Genomic DNA, 22,012 nt, shown 5'->3' with positions numbered 1-22,012 from the left:
GTACTAGAAGCCAAATGCAAGAAGGACATGCCCTGGATGGTCTAGAAAGAACGAGCCACAAACGAGAATCAAGTTTGAAATGATGCAGAAGCAGACTTAGAGCATCTTAGCTAAGGAATACATAGTTCTCTTCCTGACCCTTATTATTACAGGTATGAGAGGAACAAGGTCTTGTACCTAAGAGATTGACCAGGGATACAGTATTTTTCAGGAGAAGCCAGGTTTCTGAGTATAAAGATATGGAAATCATATAAGAGAAAAAGGTCTAGGGAAAAATGAGACATTTTTAAAGAAAGAGAAAGCCTTCCAGAGGGGACAATGGAAGAAGAATGATGTATACCCTTATCCTGTTTGCTCTCAGTCTTCTCAGAGCTATCTTCTGTCAGTCTATAAAGGATTGAACAGAATACAAGTGATTTGAGATGAGAAGATGAGAAGTAAAATAAGAGAAGATTATTGTTTTTTGTTGTGATTTTTCCTTTCTTTTTCTTTTTTTTTTGCCTCATCACTTGGTGACTGAATTATAGGTGAAAATGGGGAAGAGATAGAAATTTTTTATCCATGGGGCACTGAGTAGGATCCCTACCCTCCAAGGTTTGCAATGAAGAAGGATTGTCAGCCTGTTTTCTCTCCAAATACCTGAGAACAGGACAGAAGTAACAGGGGAACTTGATCATGTGCCTGTGCTTTGTATCCCCAAGCCTGACCAATGCCTCAAACCATTAAGGCAGGAGATGTCAGAAACCCAGAAGAATTTTCCAAATTTAGAGTATGCACTTGGCTCTCACCCACACCTGGTATTTAAGATCCTAGTACTGGCCTAGTTCTCAAAAACTTAGTTCCTAGACTCTTAATGGATATAAAGTGCTGAGCCATCATTATCTTTCTCAGTTTGTTGAAACATGGAAAAATAGATTGTATTTCTTCTGAAGCAGTAGATTCTGGGTCAAAAAGTCATCAAATCTACAACCTAACAAATGGGATCGGAGCTCTCCATTTCAGCTCCTGGAAGAGGAGCTTAGAAAATAGAGGGATGAAACACAAAGGTTTCAGTAAAAATCAATTGAAACCAGGATGGTCCTAGGGTCAGAGTTCAAAGTTCTGGGGGGAGAAGATAAGAAGGTTTCTGGATAATTAGTATTCAGCTGATGTAGTCTGGAAGGCTATAGTCCTATCTTGTTCTGTTGTATTTCTAGAATCTGACATTACCATAAAGATCTATGATTAGACTAGAGATTGCTAACTTGAAACAAAAATTAAGAAAAACCTTGCCATCTCTAGATAAAACAAACAAACAAAAAAGACTTATACAACTTGTTTTTGCAATGTTTGATAATCCTTTGTCTATTAATAATTTACCTTTAAATACTCTGAAAGTTTTCATAAAACTTGCTAACCTCAGAAGTTTGCCTTTGAACACATCCACTAATTTAATGAGTAGCTCTACAGACCAATTAATGCCCTCAGCTTCTATGCTTTGTTTTTCTTTTGTTCTCCATTATTTTATTTAAAAAGTTTTGCTATTGAGAGATGTTGTTGTCCATACTAGACTTGAAATCTGTGGTAGGACTCAGGTGTCTAAATATAATCAATGAAGGAAACATGTTCTATCTGGGCAATTAAGAGTTTCAGTGGATCATTTCTTCAAAAGCATATATTGCCCCAGGAATAGATAAGAATTCTCAATTACTGTATTTTTAATATTGTCATATGAAAATAAAAGCAATTAGCAATATGTATATATTACCTCTCCTAGATGATGTTTGACTCAGACCAAGTGCAGAATACATCATTATGTGAAGACTTAGGAACACTGCACTCAAAATTTCCTCTTTGTAATAGAATGCTTGGGTCAGGTGTAGACTGAAGCTCTTATATCTAATGCCTTTTTGTTCACTATCCTACTAATGGTATGACCCTCTAAACGCTTCTCATTCAGACTAACTCATAGCTTGTGCAATGAAGTTTTGAGCCAAGGGCAAGACCAACTCAGAGAAACTTTTTTGGCCTTCTCATCTTGCTTCTTCTTGTCTCTCTGATTCTTCTGGCTTTCCATTCTAATGTGCAGTGACAAGAAATATTCCCTATTTCCTCTTAATTCCTTGGTTCTAGTCATCTGCTTCCTCTGTCATTCACTGTTAATCCAAAGTCTTGCTGCTATACACAACAAAGAAGACAAGGCAGAATGAGAGGGAAGCCACTGTGGGAAATTAACCCTTCTCTTTTCAATAGCATTTTATTTTTCCAAATACATACAAAGATAATTTTCCATGTTTGCTTTTGCAAAACCTTGTGTTCTGAAATTTTCTCCCTTCTTCCTTCAGCCTTCCCCAAGACAGCAAGCAATCCTATATATTATCCCTTCTTTATTAGGAAAGTATTTGCAATCCTTCTTTGCATAGTTGCAACCTAACTTCCCTCTAAGGCCTCCAATTTCTTCTCTGTTTTGCCATCTTTAGATCTCCTTACTTTCTGTCAATAATGGCTCATCTCATGTCTGCCTTCCAGATCTGTGCTCTATGGTTCAGTTTCCTGATTTTAATTTATCACTCAGATTAGCTTGGTAACTATATAGTAACTCTGCAAAAGCTCCAGTGATATACTTCTGCATTAATGTTCTGCTTATTAAAAAAAAAAGTCTTAAGTAATTTTCAAGGACTTTTTATCTCTTCCTTTTTATTGTCTGAATCTGCCCTCTTATTTCTATTAAATACAAAGGAAAAGAACACACAGCTCAAAAGTGAAGTCCTTGTACATCTTGTTCTGTTTTTTTTTTAATCAGAAATTTTCCCAAGTAATAAGTTGTTATTGATGTTTTCCTCCCCAATTTTGCCAAAAACCTGGCCATTTCATTTCCATATTCACTTCTTGTTGAGACTAGTTTGAATCAAATATTGAGTGGTACAAATCTGAAATGTATTATATTTAACACATGCTTAAAATTCACAATGTTTCAGGTAGTAGACGCAGTGGGTCAATTATGCTTTCCAGTAAAAGATTCCATAGCTAACTCATAAAGATGAATTCAAAATATGATATCCGAATGAAAGGTACAGAGGAGCCTAACTCTCTCACTTTTAATACAGCAATGATCTAAAAGGAACACCAGATGGAACAAGAACCAAATATTTTTTTTAAATAAAAACAAAAAACAGAGAAAATCCAAAAATACTCATTCAGTCTAGTACAGAACAACAACAACATAACCAGAAGCTATAGATGCTAGAAGATGGGTCCTGCTAAAGAAACCAGCATGAGCGCAGGTGAACAGATCTGAATTCAGCCCACCTCCTCAGCATGGGAGCACTACCCTTATCAGAAAATCCCTGGTGGCCAATATACACAAAACCCTGACCAAGAAAGTCTCATGGGACACAGAAGCAAAAGTGCTTTGACTTGGAAACCCTAGGGGAAGGGGAGTAGAACCCAATAGGACTCAGATCTGGAGAAGTCCCAGATCACAGATAGGAGACAATACATTAATGAAAAAAAGTCCCAGGGTTTGTAAAAAAAATTTTTTTAAATCTCCCACTGTCCTGATCAGGAAAAGTCAACCATAGAGCTCTGAATCTGGGAACACTGAAACTTTCCAGGACTCTAGGTGTAGACATAGTAAGGAATGCTTTTTGCCAGCAGCAAAAAGCCAGAAAAGCAAGGTTCGGACCAAATGCAGCTTGATCCTTTGCATGAATGTGGGAGAAATTGGGGCCAGGCACTAAATCTGATATCAAGAGCTGAGGCTGGAGATAGGAGTAAATAGAAAACAATAAATACTATGAAGAGATATTATGAGTCAAAATAAGCCAGTAAGAAAATCTGGAAGAAAATGGCACCATAATACTTACATGCAGAGCCTCAGACAAGAGGATAATAAGGGTTATGAAAGGATCATGGGGAGAAATAAAATAAGAATTCCAAATGGGAGGAAGGCCTTGGAAAGAGTACTAATATAGTTTGGAACAGAAGCTGGTAAGACTTAATAAGAAAATTAGAATCCTTGATTGTTAGATGGACCAAACAGAAATCACTGATATCATGAGAAAGTGAAAAATATTAGAACAAAATCAAGCCTGGGAAAAAAATCGAGGGCAATATTAAGTACTATCTATTAAAAGAAAACTGATCTAGCAAGCAGATCAAGGAGAAGTAATATAATTCTTGTTCCAAAACCAAAAAGTATCTGATATATTATTTTAAGAAATCATAAATGAAAACTGTCTAGATATGTTAGAACCAGAGGATAAAGTAAACATAGAAAGACTTAGAAAACTCAAAAATCAAAACTTCTAGCAATATTATAGCCAAAATCCAGAGCTTTCAAGTGAAAAAAAAAATATTACCACAAGCAGCTAGAAAGAATGAGTTCAGATTTCAAAGAATTATAACAGAATCTCATAAGATTGGTAGCTATCAATATAAAGGAGAAATCTGGGATCTCTGATCTTTGGATGTTGCAAAGGGTAAAATACAAAACTTATAGTGGCAAATAATTAACTCTGCAAAACTGAGTATAATCTTACAAGGGAAAAAGATTTTTAATAGAATAAGAGACCTTCTGACATTTCTGACAAAAAGATCAGATTAGCTTAGAAACTTTGAGGGGCTACATGATGATGAGGTTTTTTCCCCTTCTAATATGAAAAGAAACAAATGTTCCCTTAGAATTTTAATGTTATCAAATGTTATAGAGGAATTAAATAAGAGAAACAGAGGGCCCAGAATAGTTTTGTTCTGTTCTGATGATCTAAAGAAAAAAAGAGATAAAAGTGAATATATATATGAGGCAACAAAGAAAGAAGGAAAAGGAATTTCCTATATCACATAATCGTGGTATACAAAGTCGATTATACAAACATGAATAAAGGTATAGGGAAATGGGCATCACATGAAACATGTCTGAAGTAGAGAAATGAGAGTTGGATATACTCAAAAATACAGACTAAAAAAGATGAATGTAAAAATATTAACCTCAATAGGATAATAAGTAGAGACTGAGAGAAGGGAAAAAAATATTCAAAAGAGATAAATTATTGGCAATATAAACTCCAATGAAAGAGGGTGAATTTCTAAGGGAAATTCTGTGGATGCACAAATCATGGGCCAGATCAATGAGTACCACTTTCCCACACTCTGCATATATTCACACACAATATCAGCTGGAAAACATTGATCTTTAATATATTATGGTTTTTACCCATTAGATAGGAAATGGTTTAAAAAGTTGTGATATTGTGATGGAATACTACTGTGCTAAAAGAAATAGTGAGGGAGCATAATTCCAGAAAAACCTGAGAAGACTTATATGAATCGATGCAAAATGAAGTGAGCAGAACCAGGAAAAGATTGTACATAGTAATGGCAATACTATAAGATGATCAACTGTGAATGACTTATTCTCAACAATATAATGATCTAAGATAATTATAAAGGACTTATATCAAAAAAAGTTATCTACTTCCAGAGAAAGGACTGATGAAATTTGAATGCAGATCAAAGCATACCATTTTCCACTTTCTTTATTTTTCTTGTTTTTTTATCTGTGTTTTCCTTTGCAATGTGGTTAATGTGGAAATGTGTTTTGCATGACCACACATGAATAATCTATATTAAATTTCTTGCCTTCTTAAAGAGAAGGGAGAAGAGGAAGGGAGAGAGAGAATTTGGGACTCAGAGTTTTAAAAAATAAATATTAATTTTTTACATATAATTTAAAAAAAAATTTAACAAGCATTGTTTTATGAATCATGCTGGGAGAGAAAAGTCAGAGCAAAGGGGGAAAACCATGGAAGAGATTAAAAAAACAGAAAAAGAAGTGAACGTATCATGTACTGATTTATGTTGTCTACCTTAGTTTTTTTTTTTCTTTTTGGATGCAGATGGTATTTTCTGTCCAAAGTCTATTGGGATTTCTTTGGATCAATGAGAAGAACCATGTCTTTCATAGCTGATCATTGCACATCCTTGCTGTTATTGTGTGCTGTTAATGTTTTCCTGATTCTTCTTGTTTCGCTCAGCATTTTATATATAATTGATAAAATAAAATAAGAGGAAAAATCTCCATACCATAGTTCTATGATTCTAGGGGATTAGATAACTTTGGAATGTTATTTTCAAACTAAGTTGTCTAGAAAGCAGCCTTATGTGCACCAGCTATATATATAGACTTACCTTAAGAAATCCAGTTGTTTCAAAAGTCCTGTCTTTTCTCTCTGCAAACTTTCTGTTACCTGATAGACTTCCCTGGAAAACAGGAAATCAGTTTGTGAGTTAGATTAACCGAAATGAAGATGTGCACAGTGAAGAAGTCACTTATATATGAGCTCTTCCCAAAGGAATAAAAAAATGAGAACACAATGGATAATGTACCATGACAGATGATAGATGGGATTTGAGCCAGAGAAAGAGATGCTCTAAACTCATTTAGGGGATTGTTAAATATATCCTTGTTTCTAAATTCTAAAGTAAAGTCTGTTCTAGTCTGGATGGGGTTGCTCAATCTTCTTAGGGACTTCTTCTTCCTTCCCCTCCTCCTCCTTTTACTTCTTCTCTTCCTCCTGCTTCTCTTTTTTCCTTGTCTTTCTTCTCATTCTTCCTTCCTTCTCTCCTTCCCTTCTTCTTTTCTTTCCTTTCTCTTTTTTTCCTTCCCTCTTTCCTTTCTTCTTCCCCTCCTCCTTTCCTTCCTTGATCTCTTTCAGAGGGTAATTATCTATACAGTTATTTACTAAGTCATTTTCTAGCAGCTGACATTTTATCTGGAATATAAAAAATACTTAATGCTTGTTGAGCTTAGTCCCAGGTTAGAATGGAGAAAATTCTTCTTTTTTATCATTGTATAGGTGGAAAGTATATTTTATTTTTCTCATTTATTAAACATTTTTGTCACAAAATTTTTCCCCTGATTAACTGTTTTCCCTTTCTAATCTTAGCTGCATCTGTTTTTTTAATCAAAAACTTTTAAATTTTATGTAATCAAATTATCTGTTTTATCTTTTGTAATCCTCTCTAAATCTTGTTTGATTATGAACTCTATTTAGTCATAGATCCAATCCACATTTTCTCCCTTATTCTTTTAATCTGCTTGTGATGTGATCTTTTATATCTAAGTCATAGATTCACTTGGAATTTATCTTGCTATATGATGTAAGAGATTGATCTAGATCTCATTTTTAACACTCTCTGCTTCCCATTTATTTCAACACTTTTTGTTCAATAGTGAGTCTTTATCCTAGTCCCTGGAATTTTAGTTTAAAAAGAAAACATTAGGTTATTATGTTCACTTGCTTCTGAATGTTATGTTCCTATTATGTTCCTAATCTGTTCCATTAATCAACCTCTCTTTTTTAACTAGCAATAAACCGTTTAATGATGACTGTTTTGTAGTATATTTTAAGATCTGGTATTGATTGGCTTCTTTCCTTCCTACTTTTGTTCTAACATAGGAATTTTGTTATTTTTTTCTAGGGCTACAAAATAATCTTTTGACAGTTTGGTATGTCAAGGAATAAGTAAATCAATTCAGGTAGTATTATAGTTTTGACTTGGCCTACCTATGAATAATTAATATTTTCTCAATTATTTGGGTCAGCTGTAATTATCATAAAGAGTTTTTATAATTGTATTCATTTAGTTCCTGTATGTGTCTAGGAGATATAATGTGCTTTGGCAATTGCTTCTGTGGAAACTGCAGCCAGAGCTACCGAATCTACTGAAAATGCAGAAAAGAAAGTTCTTACCACTAAATTGCTTGCTACTGTTAATTGTTCAAAATCAGAAAGTGATATAATTTTATCAGTGGAAATGAAAATAAGGAGGATGTGTTATTTTGTACTTGACTTCTGTATCTTGGGATCATGGGACCTTTTCATCTCACCTTCTATATGTATTGTCTATCCCCGTTTAACTGTGAGCTCCTTGAGAGCAAGGTTTATTATTTATAAGCCCAGTGCTTTGTACATTGTGAGTCGTTAATACATTTCTTTTCATCCATTCATTAACATATATACAAAATGCAACAATCCTCACCTATATAGTGTTGATGGTACAGAAGACATCCCTTCACCCTCTCTGCAGTTAGGCCACTAATAGGACACTGGTAAGGAAGGATATGATGGTAGAAGGAGAAAGTGAAAGAAAGGGGAGAGATTTGTGAAAGTAGCCATGGGACTAGAGTTTCTCTACCAAGCTGATTATAACTTGATTCCTTTGGAGGTCTATATGGAGTGAGTCTCTTTCCCTCTCCACCTCCCATAATCCTGCTAGAATTCTTCTCTATAATTATGCAATAATTATATAGTTGATGTGTAACAGCAGCAATCAAATATAAATTCTAGCTCATCTCAGACAATCCTAATTGAATAACAAACTTTTCCTGTATCCTACAGAGCTGGAAATTCCAAAAGTTTCATTAGCTATGATATTTAATTTGAACTTAAGAGGAAAACAATTTATTTTCCATTTTCCAAACTGGATCTCAAGTACCTGATTGTCTTGAGAATTCTGTACTACATTTAGGCAGGCTGCTCCAGCCTTATTAACTTTTATACGCCCTCCTTCCCTTCTGACTTCTTCCCAAGCCTCCTTTACCATCTCTTGAATTCCTTCTCTGTCTTGAGATTCTGCCTTGAGGACAATATTTTACTAGATAGGGAATTTAAAAAACAAAAAGCTCAGCAGAAACCTTAAACCTGGGTTTCCCCAAAGAGTCTGTCTGTGCACCTGCCTGTTTCCTCAGCTCCATAGCTCATTGGTAGGCAAGGAGTCAATAGTTGAAGATATAAAAAACAAAAAGGAAAAAAGTTAAGAAATTGACTTTCACAAATAAAAACTGTGATGCTGAAAATGTCTTCTGGGGCAGTTAAATAAATAACCAAAAAGGAAGAATACATCCATTTATGAGCTATTAGTTAAATACAAATGTCAAGCTCTATATCAAGGGAAGGGAAAGGCCAGAAAGAGAGAGGAAGAGAAGGAGGTGGAAAAATATTTCTCATCCTCTGATTCTAACTACTACATTTACAAATTATCTTTAGAATGATCATGTATTATAAATTAGTAGAAATCACACTGGACATTGCCCCAGGTCTAGTATGTGATATTATTCAGTCATTATCTTCCTGACAAGTTTCTTGTTCTGAATGTATAAGAGATGAATAGGAAAAACGCTAATCAATGTGATGAGTACCTCAATCAATATTGGGATTTCAAGGCATGGACTTAGGTCTTCTTGTTACCCTTTATGAAGTCTAAAGGCATAGGGATCTCTTGATGGTTTTCCAGGGTCTTGGAATGCCTCTAAGATATTTAGTGACTAAGAATAAGAGAAGCTTTAGATAGTTTCCTTTTTTTGTTTATTTGTTTAAATAATGATAATAGCTAACATTACCAGGAACTTAAAAAAATGTTATCTCAATTGGTTCTCACAATAATCCTAGAAATAGGGGCTATTTTAATCTCCATTTTCAGGTGAGGAAACTGAAGTAAATAAAGGCCAAATGACTTGCTCAAGATCATCCAGCCAGTAAATCTGAGGCTGGATTTGAACTCTGGTCTTCCTGATTTCAGGCCTGAAGTTCTATCCTCTTGGTTACCTAGACACCCCTAAAATGATGTAAATAATCAAATGAATGCTTGACAAGGTATCTTTTTTTTTTTTTTTTAAAAAAGGTGTTTTTTGGGTTTGGGTTGTATTAGATGGCCCCTGAATCTGAAATCATGATTATGTCTGTCTTAATTAGATTCTTTTCTACTGGTTTTATATATCTTTTGTATGGGTTAGCTTGAAGTTTCCCAGGGGCAAGATCTGGGGCATTTTTGTCTTTGTGTTCCAAGTGCTCCTTGTCACCAGGAGTGGCCAACCACATGTATGAGTCAGTGCAGAGGGATTAATCAATTTAAGGTGATCCTCTTGTCAACCATTGAATAGAAAGAAGAGATGATTCAAAGCAACTTTGAAAAAGGGTCCACTCCTGGACTTCTCTTGCTTTGATCTTTCAGTTAGCATCACAATGCTCCAAGACTTCCTGGGAACAACCAGGGAAACGGTTATCTCATTCTTTCCCTCACCCCCACCATCATGACTTTTCTTTTTTGAGCTTTTTTTGTTGTTGTTGTTGTTTTTATTACAAGCATATATCTATGACTTTTTCTAAGGGAGTCTAATTGTAGATCTGGGGTTATCTTTTCAGTTTTTATTTTTTCTTGATATTAGGTGAATGATTATTAATGCCACAATGGCCTCACTGGAATATTAACTCCTATTTAGATCTCTTACATGAAATGTTAGAACTGGGAAGAGTTTATCTAGTCCATTGTGCTCATTCCACAGATGAGGAAGCTAAGGGCTAGGAAAGTGACTGTTTTCCCAAAAAAGCAACACCTAGATCCACACTCAGGTCTTCCTGTCTCCTAGAGCTAATACTCTTTCTACTAAATTATACTTCCTCCCCATTCATTTCAGTTCAACAAATATTAAACTACTATGCACTAATTGTGTTCTGTCTTTCAGTTTTACCCAACTCTTTCTGAGCCCATGGATTATAGTACACCAGGCCCTTCTTTCCTACACTCTCTCTCAAAGTCTGCCCACAGTTTCCTTCCTTGTTTATTTGTGTCAATAATGGTAATAACTAACATTTCCAGGAACTTACAAAATATTATCTCAATGCGTCCTCACGATAATCCTGGGAATGTGCTATTTTAATCCTCATTTTGGGTGAGGAAACTGAGGCAAAAAATTGCTTCTATGTTCATTGCTTCTATGACATCATCCATTCCTCTCATCCTCTGCCATCCCCTTTTCTTTTGCTTTCAATCTTTCCCAACATCAGGGTCTTTTCCAATGAGTCCAATGAGTGGTCAAAGTATTGGAGCTTCAGCTTCAGTATTTGACCTTTCAGTGAATAGCCTGAATTAATTTACTTAAGTATTGACTTATATACTCTAGTTACTGTTTAAGGGAAAGTCTTCTCCAGCACCAAAATTTGAACACTTTCCTTATAGTCCATCTCTCACAGTCATACTTTGCTACTGGGAAAACCATAGCTGTGACTACATGAATTAAGCACCGAGATAAACACTGAGAGAGCTAGTGTTTGACCTGTAAACTTCCTGAGGAGTTTACAAAAAAAAATAAATAAAATACGTATATCCCAATTGCCTCCTCCCTTCCAGCAACATTACTGCTTTATGTCTTCCTGAACCATTATAATAGTGCTCTAACTTATCTCTATATCTTCAGTCTTTTCTTCTCTGTTCCATGGTCTGTGCACCAGTGCACAGGTGTAACTCTTCTATTTCTCTGCTTAAAAAGCTTCAGAAGCCTCCCAGGTACTCAGAGACTGAAATTTAAACTTCAGGTGAATAAGAGGGAGTGGGATAGGTAATAGATTTAAAACCATAGAAGAGCTAGAAGGAATATTTTACAGCCTTACATTTTATAGATGGAGGTACTGAGGCTGGAGGAAGTAACCTAATTTGTCCAAGGTCACACAGCTAGTTAGTAGTAGAGTCAGAACTCTTCCATTCTCATATAAAGGCAATGACTTGCTTTCCTAATCTAAGATTTCAGAGGAATTCGGAATCCCCGCAGCAAAGCTGGGGCTAGAATTTTCTCCTGTCTTCTGATTCTCATTCAGTTTTTTCTATCAAGAAGTTATCCCTTTCATATTGCAACTTTCTCCATCGTGATAAAAATATATCATGTATTGATATAAGAAATTAAATGGGAATTTTTAGGGAGTTTTGCAGAACTATAGACAATATGCAAAAATCAGCAGATGACATTGAAAGAGTTTAAAAACTCAGAAACGCATCAAATATATGCATACTTTAATATAATATCAATCCAAATTTAACAAGAAGGCATTGCAAAAACCCCACAAAAGAAAAAGAAAAAATTCCGATCTCTCCAGCACAAAGGGAGGGCAAAAGTTTTTTAATGCAGATTTTCTAGATGCAGGGGTGCTCCAACTCTAGCCCAAGTGATGTGGAAGTAATTACTATACTTTTAAGTTTAACTGCATTGTTAACATTTTTTCTTTCACTTTCTTAAGTCTAGACAATCAACAGAACAAGAAATCAAGTTCTGATTGGTAGCATTTGCTGATTACTGAGCTTTAAATGCTCCTACTGAATATAACAATCAGATCTCCCCCCAAAATAAAATTTAAAAAAATAAAAAAACCAATCAGATCTCCCTTTGAATTTAACAATGTGATTGGGTTCTTTTGCACATCCCAGCTAAGGATTTATGTCTTCAAGAAGATAAAACATTAATTCATATATAGGCATTAACCCTGGATGAATTCTTTGATTAGATGATGATTTATTATCTCAGGAAGCAGAAAAAAGGGCCCACATTCTACAAGACACAAGTATAGGTGAAAGGCGGTGTGAGACGCAATCTGAGACCACTTTGGCCACTCACCTCTCCTTCTCCTCCTGCAGCTTGCAGGCCTCTTGCTGCAGGCTCTCAAGCTGCAGTTGGGCGTACTGGAGTTCCCTCGTGGTCCGCTCCAGTTCCTTGGCCAGTTCCTGGTTAGTGAGTTTAAGTTTAGTGTTCTCTGCTTTGGTTTCATGCTTGTCATTGCTGAGGTCCATGAACTGACCTTCCAGCTAGAAAGAGGTAACAAATGTCAGGAGGAAAAAAACAAGTCAGCCAGATCTCTCGGCTCCCTAAAACAGAAGGACATTCTCAAGCCTTCTCTCTTCTTCTTGTTTGCTCAGATTATTCTGTTCCCTATTTTAAATCATATCTTCATGTAGGAAACAGATCTTTTCATCTATTCCCTTGTGACTAGGAAAGACTTGAGTAAACTAGAAGATCTATTCAATCTCCAGAAAAGGGAATTCTCTAATCTTCAATCATAAAAGGATATTCTTTCAAGGGTATTACTAGTGGTATTAAGTCCTACTAGCTCCCTGGGTCTCAGTTTCCACATCTGTGAAATGAGAGTTAGACTTGAAGGTCCTTTCCAGCTGTCTGCAATCCTACCTAATTGATCTGGGGCAATCATTACCTCTCTGGCTCATTTTCCTTATTAAATGAGGAGTTGGTTAACACTTCCTAGCTGTGTGACCTTGGGCAACTCACTTAACCCCAATTGCCTCAGCAAAAAAAATCAGATAGATAGATAGATAGATAGATAGATAGATAGATAGATAGATAGATAGATAGATAGATAGATAAATGAGAGTGTTAGATTAGTCTCTAGCTCTAAATGGTGTTTCCTCACTTAGTGTTTTAGAGAGGAAAAAATATTGAACTTGGATAATAACAATAATAATAACTCATATTTTGAAGTTTTCCCAGCAGCAAACTTTATGATGTTGAGCTAGTGTTACTACCATCGTTTTACAACTAAAACTGAGGATGAAAAAAGTAAAGTTATGTTCCTGGACTCCCATAGCTAGAGAGGGCTACTTGTGGGACTCAAACCCAAACATTCTAAAAATAGTGCCCTTTTCACTATACCCTGCTATTTTGGGTTTAAGTACCAGACCTATGTGACCTTTGGATGAAATCTTCCATCTGGGTTATGAAAGTCCTGAGAGCAGGACTGATTTTTCTATTTGTACCTCAAATAGGAACCCAGCACAGTGCTTTACAGGTAGCAAGCATTTCATTAATGCTTCATTCATTCATTCAAATCATCTCATTTCCTAATATAGAAATGCAGTGTAAAAATACTCGAACACCACCTTTTCTACCTCCCTTACAGGGTAAGGGAAAGGAAAAAGGTACCACAGAATTTCTATGGTGTCATAGAAATAAGATCGACTTCTCTAGACCAGTGGACTATCTCTGCATATTTTCAAACTTTTCACTAGACAAAGAATACCATTAAAAATATATTGAAAAAAAAAACAGTCTCATTAATGCAGCTGGTGGAAGAGAGGAAAGATGAGAATAACAAGGATTTCTGGAAGATTCCTCAGGGGCTCTTGGGTAATTAGGCAAGCATTTAGTAATTAAATAGCATTGCCATCATTCATTTGATAGATAAATCTAATTGGCAAAAACTTCATGTGTAATAGGGACACAGAGGAGAGGAAAAGGAGATAGCCCCAGACCACTGCAAAGAGCAAGCTGCCCTTTCCAGAAGCATTTATTAACGCTTCACTTCTCCTTCTTCAACCCTCATTTCCAAACAGTTGCTAAGTCATGTTTCTGCTTAAGAAAAATCTCTCTTCTCACAACATAACCTGGTTCGGGACTTCATCATCTACCACCTGGATGGCTGCAACAGCTTTCTGATTGGTCCCCCAGCCTTCAGTCTCTTCCCACTCCAACCAGATGTTCCCAAAGTATAGTTCTCATGATGTCACTCCATTGCTCAAGAAGAATCAACAACTCCCTCTTGCCTCTAGAAGAACTGTTCATTTTGGCTTGTAAAGTCCTTCACAATCTGCCCCTAGCATCTTTTCTTAGCTTTTGTCATGTTTGTCAACTCTCCCTAATAGTCAGCTCTATCCACATACTGGTCACTATATATATTTTTTATTTTTAATTTATGAAATAAAATAGACATTTTTATAACATATTATAATAAAAAAGATGATTGCACATGAAACTGCAGCTCTTTTAGGTATTCCTTTTAAATATATAATAGTAATTATGTAAATTATATATAATTTATATATTAGTTTTTATGTAAATTACATAAATAGTATGTAAATAGTTATATAAATTTCTTTTTCCTCCTTTTTTCCTTAGAAGTTCAAATTAATTACAAAGGACATAATAAGAAAGAAGCTATCTACATCTAGAGAAAGAATTGATAAACATATATACTTATTTGTGTCTAAGGGTGGTCGTGTCTAGGGCAGAGGAGAAGGAGGAGAGGGAAGGAGGAAAAAAAGAAATGCATACAATAATTTTGTTGTATATTTAAAAGGAATAGCAAGTTGCACATGGTAGATTTGTGATTTTATTGCAATCATCTTTTTTATTGTACTATGTTATAGGAATTCTTGTTTTATTTCATAAATTAAAAATAAAAAAGATTCTTCTCAAGGATCATCTCCAGGAAGCCAATTCCAATTCTCCCTGCCTTTCTTCCCTGAAATGACTTTGTACATATTTTTGTTAACATTTTTTTTTTGGATTCGTGGTCTCTCCTTCCACAACCTCCAACAATAGAGTAAGTCCCTTGAGAGTAGTGACTCTTTTGTTTATATATTCTTGATACATAGCACATTTCCTCTGCATGGTAAACACTCAATTCACTCATTCAAAGAAACATTTATTAAACCCCTACTATATGTCAGATACTATGTTTTGTGCTAGATACCCAAAACAAAAATAAAACAACTGTTGTGGTAGCAGGGCACTAAGTAAGAGGTGTGGGCACCAGGATACCCAAATCATCCTGTCAGATATATGGAACGGCAGAAACTGGACCCAAAGCCTCACTCTGCCACAGCTCACTCCCATGACTTCTTTCACCCTCATCTTCCTCATCTATAAAATAAGGAGAGTTAGATAATCATCTGCCATGACCATCCTGATGGGGTTGGCTTTTTACCCTGTCCTGTGGGAAACTTTACTCAATAACAAAGGCCATTTTGGGGGGCAAATGTGACTGATCTTATTTACTGAGATCTCTGAAACATGTAAGCCCCCTGCCTTTATCTGGGTAATCATATCCTATTTATTCTTTGCAGTTCACTACTCCTGTAAGAACTAACTAACTTAGCAACTGTTTGGAAATGAGGGTTGAAGAAGGAGAAGTGAAGCGTTAATAACTGACCCAGAAATGTGAATAATGTGAGACCCTTTATCTAGCTTGCTGCTAGTCCCTTAAGGACTAAGCCTGTCTTGCTGTTGGCAATAAAATCTGCCTAGACTGAGAACCGACCGACTTGCTTCCTGAAAGTCTTTTCCCCAAGACTCCTATTGATCCTGACTGATCCTCAGCAATCAATCCATCAATAAGTTCATTAAGTGCTTATCATATAAACACACACACACACACACACACACACACACACACACACACGGCATTGTGCTAAGTGCTGGAGAAACAAAGAACCTAAATAGTCTCCTGTCTTTAAATTTTATGAACTGAATCCATTCTGCCCAAGACCTGCCGCCAGCTGCACAGACCTCTCCCTGAGAGCTCCAAACACCAGCCTGCTCCTGCACTGGCAAGGCTTTCAAAGGGGATTGGATGCTCCTGCTAAAAATAGCTTCTTACTATTCAAACTGAAGCCCAGACAGATTGTGTCTGGATCTGTCCAGAGTGGAAATGTTTCCAATTGCAGAAAAGGCAAATTAAGCAGTGGACAACATCCTTCATCCCTGGACTTCCCTTGTCCTCTCACCCCCTCTGTGCCTTTGCTCAAACTGACCCCTTAGAAGGACTTTTCTCCTTTTCAATGACTACTAAATTCTGACCCATCCTTTGAAGAACCCTTTCCCAGAAAGCTTCTGTGGCTTTTTTCTGTTCTGTTACAGCTTCCTTCCTCAGATTTCATGTACAACTGTGCCTTTCTCTAATGTCCTCTGCTATGGGATATTAGGTGTTTTAGCTGTCTGTTTTGGTGTCTCACTTCTTTCACCAGTTAAAATATAAATATTATGAGGGAAATAAAAATATCACATATATTTTCTATCTCCCTCACTTCCTACCATAACAGATATTAGATATCTGAAGAGAAAATAGTTCGGATAGTAGATATTTAATGTATTGGGCAATGATTCCATTATCTTCCTCTGCCCTGAGACTTAGCAAAAAAAAGATGAAGATACAGAATATGCATTTTTTCTGATTCAAAGCATCATGGAATTTAGAGCTAGAAACAGGGCCATGCTAAAGCTAGCTAGTATTAGCTTGTATATGCCAATTGTTAAATTTTTAGTAGACAATTCATATCTCAGAAATTGGAAAATGCTACAAATTAAACTCAAAAAAATTTTATTGACTGTCTAGACTCAAAAAAGTAATAGAGAAAATATTAAGAATGGAGATTAAATTTAAAATCCCCCTCAGAAAACTGGTTGTTAAAGATATACCAGCATATTGTTGGCTAGATGGGTTCATTGAGGCCATCTAGTCCAACCCCCCTAATTTTACAAAGGAGAAATCTGAGACCAGAGCAACAAATTGGCTAACATCAGGTGCTCACAGCTGGTGAGTAGCAGTCAGGACTCAAACCTACACTGACTCAACAATCCAGAACTTTTTTTTCTGTGTCACATGGGAAAGTTAGTCACTGTCTTACAATAATAATAGCATTTTACCTAAAATGATATATAGTTTATTTCATTTAATCCTTACCACAATTCTGGAAATTCATCATTCTAGGTGTTATCTTCCCCATTTTACAGATCAAAAAAGAATTGTTCTCAAAGATGTAAAGAAATTGGCTATACTCTGTCTATACCTACACAACAAGCACATGATTTAGTCTAGTGCTGTTCCCAGAGCTTCCTATCTACAAAAGGCACTTCCTTGAAAAATAAAAAGTAGCATTTTTGTCAGGCTTTAAAATTTACAAAATGTTTTTCTCTCAACAACTTCGGAAGGTAAATAGTTCCAGAACTGGTACTATGCCACAGGCAGCATACATCATGAAGGCCTGCTATGAGGGCCTGCTATAGAATCAAGAAGAACTGGATCTGGATCCTGCCTCTGTTACTACTAATTCTGAGACCAAGAGCACATCACCTGACATCTCAAAGTCAGATAACTGTCTGAGACTGTAAGTTTCAGTTGAGCATTCTAGAATTTTTGGTAGAGTTATGTAGGAAACCAGAAGTTTCCTAGACTTGTATATATCTACAGCTATGTCTAATTCTAGTCTAAACACAATAGATATTTAATAAATGTTAAATGATGATGCCCTCTTATTCCTCTGTCTAAGCATTTGGAATAAAAGATGAAGACCCAGAGAATAGCTTTTATCTACCTCCCATATAATGTATACATATATACACATTTATGTATATATGTTGATCTTCAGTTGTGTTCAACTCTACAATTGGGCTTTCTTGGCAAAGATAATGGAGTTTGTTTGTTTTTTTCCTGATCTTCCATGGCTTATTTCTCTGCATTAGATAAAAGTATCTGTGGAAGCTCCTTGACCAAATATTCAAAGTTAGGAGCTTTGGTTTAATTGACTTATTTTTCCTGCTAAAAATGTTTTTTCTTTAAATAACCTTAATATATAGCTCCTTCTGAAATTCAAAATTATAAATTATACTTAGAAGGTACATCACACTTCTTTAATTTTCAATTTTCTTTCTTTCTTTTCTTTTTTTTTTTTTTTTCTGAAATAATTGGGGTTAAGTGACTTACCCAGGGTCACATAGATAAGACTTTTAAGTGTCTGAGACCAGATTTGAATTCAGGTTCTCCTCACTTCAGGGCTGGTACTCTATCTACTGCGCCATCTAGCTGCCCCTCACTTTTCTTTTTATATAGTAAATTTCAATATTAACAAACATAATCATTTCCCATATACAAAGAAGAGAAACTGTGAATTTCTTTTGTGCACAGCTTGGGTTTTAAATGTGTGTGTATGTATGTGTGTGTAAAATTTAACACAATATACAACACTTCCCAACTTTTCTGTTTCCCTTTCTTAATTTCTTTCTGTCCTCTTCTGTGTCTTTAATTGATACTAATTTATTTCTTTTTTCTTTCTTTCTTGCATCACTCATGACTACTCAGTTCTATTCTTGTACATTCCTCTCCTCCCCCCAAATAAAGAAAAACTCTTTTTTATAACAAATGAGTATAGTTAAACAAAATAAATTCACATTGGATGTGTCTGAGAATATAGATCTTATTCTGCAACTCTAGTCCATTGCTTCTCTGCCAACAGGTGGGAAGTATGCTTCATCATCTGTCTTCTGGAATCATAATTGTTTATTGCATTAATCATAGCTTTTAAGTCTTTCAAAGTTTTTTTATAATGTTATAGTCATTGTATAAATTATTCTCTAAATTTCGTTTTTGCTGTGAATCAGTTCCTTTAAGTTTTTCCAAGTTTCTCTAAATACATATCTTTCATCCTTTCTTATTATAAAATAACATTCTATTACTTTCTTATGCCATAATTTGTTCAACTATTCCCCAGTTGGTCGACAATAACTTTGTTTTTAGATCTTTGCTACAAAAAAAAAGACGCTATTCTAAATATTTTTGAATATGTATCCTTTTCCTCTATCTTTGACCTCATTGGGATCCATGCCTGATAGTGATATTCAATAAAAAGATATGCACAGTTTAATGACTCTTCAAGTATTTTCCAAATTACTTTTAAGAAGGGTTGAATTGATTCATGATTCTTCCATTTTCATTCTCAACTATCATTAACAAATACTTATTTTTTGTTATTTGCCAGGCATTGTGCTAAGTGCAAAAAAAGGGGGAATGATTGCTATCCTTAGAAAGTTCATATTCTAATGAGGGAGACAGGATACAAACAACCATGTACATATAAAATACATGTAATATAAATGGGAGATAATTTCAGATGCTACAAGACAGGGGTGGAATTTAAGATGATTCTTGAAGGAAATCAGAAGGTATATGTGAAGAAAGGGAGCATTCCAGAAAGAGGGACCAATTTAGTGAAAATATATAGAGTTGTACCCCAAAGAGATACTAAAGAAGGGAAAGGGACCTATATGTGCCAAAATGTTTGTGGCAGCCCTGTTTGTAGTGGCTAGAAGCTGGAAAATGAATGGATGCCCATCAATTGGAGAATGGTTGGGTAAATTGTGGTATATGAACATTATGGAATATTATTGTTCTGTAAGGAATGACCAGCAGGATGAATACAGAGAGGACTGGCGAGACTTACATGAATTGATGCTAAGTGAAATGAGCAGAACCAGGAGATCATTATATATCTCAACAACAATACTGTTTGAGGATGTATTCTGATGGAAGTGGATCTCTTCGATAAAGAGAGCTAATTCAGTTTCAATTGATCAAGGATGGACAGAAGCAGCTACACCCAAAGAAATAACATTGGGAAATGAATATAAACTGCTTGCATGTTTGTTTTTCTTCCCGGGTTATTTATACCTTTTGAATCCAATTCTCCCTGTGCAACAAGAAAACTGTTCGGTTCTGCACACATATATTGTATCTAGGATATACTGTAACCTATTCAACATGTAAAGGATTGCTTGCCATCTGGGGAAGGGGGTGGAGGGAGGGAGGGGAAAAATCGGAACAGAAGTTTGTGCAAGGGATAATGCTGTAAAAAATTACCCTGGCATGGATTCTGTCAATAAAAAGTTATTAAAAAAAAAAGAAGAAGAAATTATATGGAACAAAATAAAAAAAAAAAAAAAGAAATGAAGCACTATGAGAAATGAACAGAAAGAAAACCAGTTTAGAGTACAAAAAGTAAAGTATAAGAACACTGAAAATGCAGGAAGGGTCTCACTTGTAAAGGATTTTAAAACCCAAACAGAGGATTCTATATTTGTCCCTGGAGATGATCCGGAGCCACAGCAAATTATTGCATAGATGATATGATGAAACTTGGACTTTAAGAAGATTAGTTAGGTGAGTGATTGGAGAGAGGCTTGAAGCAAAGTGACTAATTAGAAAGTTATTAGAACAATTCAGATATCAAGTTATGAGGATCTATACCAGGCTGGAGGCTATGTGAGGGGAGAAAAGAGCACTTAATGAGAGATATTCTGAAGACAGAAATGAAAACTCTTGGGAGCAGATTAGATTTGTGGGGTGAGTGGGAGTGAGGAGTTGAGGAATATACAGAGGTTGTAAATCGATTATGACAATGGTACTACCCTTGAAAAGGATAGGGAAGTTTGGGAGAGGAAAAAGTTTGAAAGGAAAGATGATGAGTTCTATTTTAAACATGGTCAAGTTTGATATGTCTGAAGGACATTTAGTTTGAGTTGTCCAATAGATACTTAGTTAAAGGTGAAAAGAGAGTACCTGAATCTATGGGAGCTGACAAATTGACTAAATGAAATAGTAGAGAAGAAGAAGAAGAAGAGGAAAAAAGGCAGACCTTAAGAGACATTTAGTTGACATGACCTTAATGAAGATCTAGCAAAGGAGCTTGAGAAAAAATGGTCATTCAGGTAAGAAGAGAACAAGTAAAGAATCGTATCATGAAAACCCAGAGAGAGGAATGTCTATGAGAAGAAAGGGAATGGACAGTGTCAAAGGTTATTGAGAGAACAAGAAGGATGATAATTTTAAAAATTCCATTTGGTTTGGCATCTAAAAGATCATTAGTAACTGGAAAAACAGTTTCAGTTGAATGATGATGTCAGAAGCCAATGCCTAAATTCCTACAATTCTCTAAATAAAAGACAAATGTTGTTCACCATATTTAGGAAAGGTCCATTTGTTCTAAAATGTTTTAATGTTTTAAATGAAATATGATATATTTTATTCAAAACTTTTCTGTTTCTCTTAATATAGGCATATAATTTTGTTATTAATATAGTTTATTATTTTTATCAGGACCAACTGACTTTTAAGAATCTTATGTCCTGAAGAATTAAAGAAGTATCAAAGGTCAACTGAACTTGGCTATAGTCTCTACCAGAAAAATTGATTGCGTGCATTTCCTCTAGGGTCTCTCAAAGCATTTTTAACTTTAATTTTTCCCATTTAAAAGTACTTTATGTTTCCAATTACATGTAAAAACAGTTTTCAATATTTATTTTATAATATTTTATTTACATTTTGTCCTCCCTTTCCTTTCTTTCCCCCATTTCAAGATGGCAAGCAAGTTATACAAAAGCATCTTTCTTATAACAGATCAATGAGATATATATATTGGCCTAAAATCTTCTAGGAAAGATGGAACTCAGTTTGGGAAAAATTAGATTTAGATTAACAGCTTACATGTTATATCACATTAAACTCCCAAATGGACTTATGAGTTAAATACAAAAGGTTACATCATAAACAAATTAGGAAAGGAAAGGATATCTCCTTTACAACTATGGTGAAAGAGTGAACTCTTAATTAAACAAGGATCAGAGATGATCAAAAAAGGAAATATG

The 22,012-nt window shown here is 35.3% G+C and overlaps 1 protein-coding gene across 1 annotated transcript in view; it reads right to left on the bottom strand.

The window, feature by feature from the left end:
• Positions 1 to 22,012, bottom strand: part of CRACR2A (calcium release activated channel regulator 2A) — a 219,174-nt gene that overhangs the window by 83,207 nt on the left and 113,955 nt on the right. The window contains exons 8-9 of the mRNA XM_051963345.1: positions 12,425 to 12,612; positions 6,169 to 6,240 (exon numbers count right to left, since the gene is read on the bottom strand). Coding sequence (XP_051819305.1) covers positions 6,169 to 6,240; positions 12,425 to 12,612 — 260 coding nt within the window. The remainder of the gene's footprint in view (positions 1 to 6,168; positions 6,241 to 12,424; positions 12,613 to 22,012) is intronic.

The sequence above is a fragment of the Antechinus flavipes genome, chromosome 5, assembly GCF_016432865.1.
Source record: "Antechinus flavipes isolate AdamAnt ecotype Samford, QLD, Australia chromosome 5, AdamAnt_v2, whole genome shotgun sequence".
NCBI classification, from domain to species: domain Eukaryota; kingdom Metazoa; phylum Chordata; class Mammalia; order Dasyuromorphia; family Dasyuridae; genus Antechinus; species Antechinus flavipes.
Note: the sequence above shows the minus strand (reverse complement) of the source record. Positions and strands in the feature narration are given on the sequence as shown.